This window comes from Egretta garzetta, unplaced genomic scaffold (genome assembly GCF_000687185.1).
Source record: "Egretta garzetta isolate BGI_Z169 unplaced genomic scaffold, ASM68718v1 scaffold18, whole genome shotgun sequence".
Lineage (NCBI taxonomy): Eukaryota > Metazoa > Chordata > Aves > Pelecaniformes > Ardeidae > Egretta > Egretta garzetta.
Genome location: NW_009260616.1, coordinates 4,038,913 through 4,046,028, shown reverse-complemented (window position 1 = coordinate 4,046,028; position 7,116 = coordinate 4,038,913). Strand labels below are relative to the sequence as shown.

At 37.6% G+C, this 7,116-nt stretch overlaps 1 protein-coding gene across 1 annotated transcript in view; it reads left to right on the top strand.

The window, feature by feature from the left end:
• The window catches only part of MAN1A1 (mannosidase alpha class 1A member 1), a 154,118-nt gene that overhangs the window by 87,645 nt on the left and 59,357 nt on the right, over positions 1-7,116 (top strand). The window contains exon 5 of the mRNA XM_035900687.1: positions 333-427. Coding sequence (XP_035756580.1) covers positions 333-427 — 95 coding nt within the window. The remainder of the gene's footprint in view (positions 1-332; positions 428-7,116) is intronic.

Sequence of the window (7,116 nt, the reverse complement as noted above, 5' to 3'; positions counted from 1 at the left end):
GGCCCGGCGCGGCCCGGCGGGGCGCGCGCCAGCAGCTCTGCGCAAACCGGAGCAGGTCTGACCACGCTGATGTCTCTGGCTTGATGCTGGTCATGCCAGGCACAAGTCATCTGGGCATCATCACTGCGTGATCCTGCTGTGTGAGTTCTCCTGTTACTGTGTGTGATGGAAAACAGGTTGTGCTGCTCCGTTCTTTTGACGTCACTAAAAAACCAGGGATGTGTTGTTGTGCTGAGATGATGTACACTATGTCTCAATAACAGTATTACCGAAATTAATTTGGTGGGAGCAGCAATGCATTTTCCAACACTTTGTTTCTTCTTAACTTCCAGATTTTCCGAAAAAAGGCAGTGGAACTTGGAGAGAAATTGCTACCTGCTTTCAACACTCCCACTGGGATACCTTGGGCATTGCTTAATATTAAGAGGTAAAACAACTGCTTTTTGGTGACTAGAGCATATGAAAAAGATATGTTGAAACCATCTTCATCACTGAACTATTACAACTGCTGCACAGTTTTTGTCCTTCCAGCTAGGTAAAAGTTGACATAGATCCTTGGTTCTACAGTTTTGGAGTAGATAATACGTTGTATGCACAAGAATGCATATTGGAATACATGTATGCACCTTGGAACTGGCTGCTTTCTTGTCAGTTAGTATGCTGCTCATCACTTTTCCTGAAGTGCTCCATTGCTTTTCGTGTTGCTATAGAGAGAGTAAGGGCCAAAAGACGTGCTGCTTTGAAAGGATAAAGTTTCCAGCCACTTTGTACTCATATTTTTACCTGTTCTCAAACATAGTATCAGTGTCCTTCAGTAGCACATCAAGAAACAAGAGTAATATCTGCTACAAGTGCCTCGCTGGTTTGCACCCTTTCCCGAGGAGTAGTTCTGCTTTGACCAGTTGTGCTTTGAAGACAGCTGTGTGTTTGCAGTAGGAGATGCATGCTCTCCTGAAGTCATGCTGGCCTCTGGTATCTGACTCCAGACAGATGTCAGCAATCCCCTGGTCTGCCTCAGGCCTGCTATAGTGGTACTGTGCTGGTAAAGAAAATGTTTCCTTTGCACCACCTGGGGAAGAATATTGAAACTTACACCTGTGGGGTATATTTGTGTATTCATAAGGACACATCAGCTTTCTTCTTACTGCAGATAAACCCCAGCACCACCCACCACAAGAAAGTGAATCAAGGACAATTTGACATGTGCACGTGTTGGTGTCGTGTTGTGGTTTTTTGCGTGATTCCCTCCTTGATAGTCAGCATCTTGCACTGTTCTCTGCTTGATCTGTATTTATGAGAACACCTTTTTCCTGGAGTGGGACATAAATTGGTGTGTTTGCTTGCTTGGCTGTGTTTGCTTCAGGCTTCCCAGTAAACTGCTCAGAGCCAGTCCTACAGAAACCCCTGGTACGCCCGCTCAGACAGGCTTGTCTTCCACCTTCCGTTCAAACAGAAGTGAAGCAGGAGGCAAAAAGAGCTCATCTGTGTGCAGGGGCAGGAGGGTGTTAGTGCCTCCTGAACTTTCTCGTCCCTGAAGGGGCTGATTAACTGCTGCCTGGTTATGATCCTTGGACTTTGACTGCCTACTTACTGGCATGCTAATGGTTTCTTCTCAGCAGACTTTAATGAGTTGTGCACAAGTTCAGTAGCACAACAGCTTGAGGTTTGTTCATTATTTGTTTTTAAGTTATTACAAAAACTTCTGAGTATGAAACCCTAGCATATGCTTGTAATTGCAACACAACAGTACCTTATATGTAAACATCTTTAAGCTAAAAATTTGTCTTATATATAGCCCTTACTTAAATCCCCACTTACCTACTAAATATACCAATGTGTTTTGCAAATAGTTCAAATTCTGTAGTAGGTCATTATAATCTTATTCCTAGCTTCTCCCAACAACTGCTGTGGTGCACAGCAGATGTCAGCCACACACACTACAAGGCGGTGATACAAAAGGCGTTCGTTTCTTATCTTGCACCAAAGTGGAAGAGGATCTCTGCCGAGGTAACTTCCTTTTCTGTGGCAGAAAGAGTTACATTAAATGCTGGGTTCTTGATTGTTTGTTCTGAATCCTTGCGCATCTGTCTAGATTTGACCTTCAATAGATGACTCTTCCATAATACTGTGCGTAAACAAATACGCTGTTATCCAAGCTTAGGAAATGCTAAGCCACTGAAGCCTGCATATATTACAGATCTAATATGCCTCATTTCTGATTATTATTTATTTTAATTTTATTTTGATTTATGCTTCAAATTGGAGAACACTCACAATAGATTGTGGGTGTCTAGTGGTTATTTTTAAATTACTATTTTTGGATTAACAGATGAGCTGGATATTTGTTTCACTATGCAAATGTTCTTCACAAAATAGTTTGTTTTCTCTGCTCATCCCGTATCATCATAGCCAGACTTGCTCTCTTCTTGAGTGCCTCTGTGTGTAAACATATATATATGTGCTTTGGTCTGAGTCTGTCCTTACATACCAAGGGTGTTCAGCTGAGGTCTTGTAATATTTCTCTTCTCCATTGTTTTTCTTCATCCTGCTTCTTTCCTCACAACTTAATGACCATGGGACACTTACTGTCTAATTGTGGAACCCTAAGTATCAAATATATTTAAAAATTCACTGTACTATTCTTCAGCTAAAATTATCAGCCAATTCTTGGCTGTGTTTGTACTGGGGTTTCCTTTTCTTTTTTTCAAAGTGTTTCAATTGCATTTCCATATTTCTGATGTTCTTGATATTGCTCTGTATCTTCAGTTCATATTCACCATCTGTTTTTCACTTCTGCTTATACTCCCAAATTTGAAGTTCCTTTTACGGCTCACTTGCTTATTTTAGTTAACCAGTGTTGTGTAACACTTGTTCACTCTTCTGGCTGAAAACACTGGTACAAGGAGAGGCTGCAGAGGAAGAATGTATACAAAGTGGTCTTGGCTTGATGGACAGGTTTGAGTCTTTTTTGGGGGATAAGGAGCACAAGCTGGCAAAGCTGCTTTTATTTATATATTTATTTACCAGCTTATTTATTTTTCTCCCTCACCCAAATCCTTTGTTTAGATATTTTGTCTTCAGTACTTCTAAAACAGCAACTGTAACAGCTTCTTACAATACCACTAGTTCACAGTCCTTTATTTTTCTTCTCAGTGAGCTGTGACAATCTGGTTTCTTCATGCTAAAACTTTCATTTCCCTTTTTCTCTAAAAACTTCAAGTAATTTATGGCTGAGCAATCAAATTGATTATGTATTTTTTTAAGATGCCTCTCAGATTTGTAGAAATAAAAAAATCTGAAATTATAACTCTTTTAGTGAGTTAAGTAATCTTAAGAAATATCCAGCTTGCATTGTGTTCACAGGATCAAGTAACCTTTTAAATGTATCTATTTATTTTTACCCCATAACTATTAAAAAGGAAGCTGTACAGGGCTTGTGTTTATGGGATGATGCCCAGCTATGAAATACAGAGAAGAACCCAGATTATTGTTAGTCTGTTGGATCAGTCAGGAATAAACTTATAAGATCCTGTCCGGTATTTTTTCTCTTTTGGATGGAAGTTGTCTCTTTATGTCACTTTTTCCTCCTTTGAAAGCAGACCTGTATCTTTTTTTAGTCACTATTAGTTCCAATAAGACCACATGACTACTTTCTAATAAGCAGCCCTGAAGCATTCATATATGAAAGAATGTATTTTCCATAAAATGTTTGCACTCCATACATTGACCAGTTGAATAGGTTTTTTAAAGTTATTTATTATCCCTTGTGTTGTTGAGGTGATGTTGAGGTGCCTGACTTTTTATGAAGAATCAATGTATCATATAACCTTCAAGTTCATCTGAAACTTGGAAAAATAGTTATGCCTTACCTTAATGAAAAAGTTTTCGGCTGGGCTAAATAATATTTTTATTTCTGGAAACATAACAAACTGGAAATGGGTTATTTGGACATCCAGCCTGCTTATAAATGTTGTGGTGGCTAAGGAGTATACTGTGCTTATTCCCCTGGCTCAGTGACAGAAGTAAACAGTATAAATAACCTAAATTTATGGATATAGGGACTATAGGAAGTTCTGTATAGAAGGAAAAGCTATGAGGTATGGGTGGAGTGGGTCAGAGCAGGGAAGCTTATCAGAACTCAGAAAGGAGGAGTTTAAAATAAATTTGATTAATTTGTATTAAAATCAAACCAAGGCAGTGGTAAGATTTACTCAACATAAACCTAAAATGTTTACTGTGTCTGATGTCAGCCTAGGATTTTTGCTTTTTACACTTTAGCATTGATTATATGTAAACATTGGATTTGAATTCCATATTACATATTTTACAAAGTGAGATAGCAGAGGCCTTGCTAAATCGTTTCAACAAAGTAGTAGTAGGTAACTGAGGATGGAAGTAATAAAACCACAATATTTATGCTATTGGGGTGTTGTCAGCATGATTTTAAAGCAAGGTCCTCTTGTGATATATTTTTTTTTTAAATTATTATTGTTTTTTAAATTACCATGTTTTGTACAGAATATTTAAGTTATGCCACAGGCCTTTCCAGGCCTCAAAGCATTCGAAGTTTGAACAAAAGTTTCTTGGAGCTACTGAGCCCTTGGAGCCACTGTGTAGATTCACAACAAGAAGATATACCCACAGCGTGACTTCAAAACCAATATTTTTTCTCTCACATTGTTTGAGAAAAAGAAAATAACAAGGAAAAATACACCCATAGTTTTTTATTTTGAATGCTTTAAGTTTTACTACTAGCTAAGATTCCTGTTCCATGACAGTAGAGCCAAGCAGGATGGCTCTCCCCCACCAGTCTGGCTTGCCCAACAGAGCCTGGCTGCTTTGGAGAGGGATTTTATGCCAAAATGCAACAGTGTCTGCCAGGGTGACACAGGCACAGGTGGTGTTCTCTTCTGGGGCACACGCTCTGGTATTTCAGAGCACTGGTAGTATTTTAGGTTGTGGGCATTTAGAGGAGCTTATCTCTCAGCACCTTCAACCTAGGAGGAAATGTGGCTGATAAACCAAGCACTGAGGTATGAAATACTGGTCTTTAGACAACGGAACTTGCTTGAAAGTATTTTAAAGTTTCAAAGTAATGCCTAAATTCAAAACATGTTTAATGTCTCACATGCCTAAATCTCTTGAGGAATAGATGGCCTTCAAAATGTCTTTAATGTGCTACTTCTTTAGAAAAACTCTAGTATTCCTAAGGAAATATTTTAGCGTATAACAGAACGGTTCTCTTTGAGCTCTGGGACTCCTTCCAAAACATCATAATCAATGCATCTAAGAGTATATTCCTTTATAGTTTTTAAAGGAATCTTAATGCATTGAGAAAGTTTGAAAATATAAAGAAGAAAGGATCCAAACATGTAAATTCAGTAAACCTTTTTGGACAGCTTAATTCCCCCACTTACACTATCAGAAATACCTGAAATGTGGTGGTTGCATTATTTTGCAAAATTTTCCTAAGCATTAAGTTGTTTGTATCGTATTATGTTCTTTAACAGAATTAGTGGTTCATGCTTTTACTTGTCTTACTGACTCAACAAGCACTTTCTTGAAGAGATTCAATCAGGATTGCTAATTTAAATTTTCTGATTTGCACTATTAACTCTAGTGTTTAAATTAAAAAAAAAAGACTACAGAGTTAAATAAATCTTATTCTCCAAATTTGACTACCTTTTGGCAAAAATAAACCTGTTTTTTAAAGGGGTTTTAAAGAGGAAAAACTTATATCGTCTGCACAGTTTGTCATTGTAGAAATGCAGAAGTTGTGTTTAGATGGAATCTTTAATTTTATCCCTTCTGTCTAACTTGGGGATAATTTTAGAGGAAGAAATCAAAACTACCTAAGAAAAAAAAAGTTTAAAGTAGTCTAGTTTGCACGCTTAATAAAGGCTTTGTGTGTGTGGTTTTGGCAAATGCTCCGCTGGTGTAATAAAGTGGTAATAGTAACAAAAGGGATTTGGATATTGAGTTAAACACTGAGATTTCCCCTGTAGCAAAACAGACCAATTGAAACCAGACTTTTTCCTTCAGGTGTTTGGATCACAGTGTGGATTTGTGTTAGTACTGGATGCAAAGAGATAAATCCTAGCTGAACTTTACCTATCTAAAAATTGTTTGTCTGGTGTTAAACATATGTTCTGGCATGGAATGATTTCCCTTCTAGAGATACTGATCTCCCTCCATTTACTAAAGATGACCTTAGGCAAGTAATTCAAAGAACTAACTTTTTGAGTTGAGGAAATGAATTCCTACCTAATTTTAAGTAACTAGTGACAAGGATGATTTCAGCAAAGGGTACATTTTTTTCAGCACTGCCATTTCAGGTACTGGGTAACCCACTGGCTCATTGCATGATTCATAAACAAGTTTACATTCCTTGAGTCAGTACTGGATGCAAAACAAACTTGAAAAATAGTTTTGTGTTTGGGGTTTTTTGATATCATCATACGTCCTCTGATTAGCAATTTCCTTGTTTTAGAATGTGTTAGAACACCACAGTAAGCAAATTGCTTGCCATGTCTTTGCATCATCTGAAATGAGTAGCCAGTTCTGCACTGCATGACTAGTGCTTTATATTCAATAAGAAACAAAAGAGCTATTGTAAAATTGTATTTCATTAAAAAAAACCCAAGCAGCTTTCCTTTTTTCCTTTGAGTTTCCATAACTATTTCTTCCATGGTCACACATAAAATAAAAATAAAATGGTCTGAGAGTGTTATGAAAATTTAGATTTTCTGATTGTAGGTGTCAGTACACATCAGTGTGGTTTTCATGATAGATACTTTTGACCTGTGGTGGTGTCTGATTTGCCACTGAGCAATGCAAAAAACCTCATTAAAAGAATATGAGAAAAAATCCATGGGAATGTTCAAGCAACATATCTGTTTGGTGGGGGGAAAAAAAAAAGAAGCAAGAGTAATATTATTTTGGTGATAGCCCATAATGTTAAGCTGTATTATTCAAACAGCAGCTTCAGTTCAATATTGTAACATGGAATTTGCGTGGGAGGCTGCCCTCTGGCAATAACAGGAAGGATTTGGGACCAATTACTGCTACTGCAAAATATCTTTCTCTGTTCAAGTGCTTTCTTTATAGCCAAAGGAA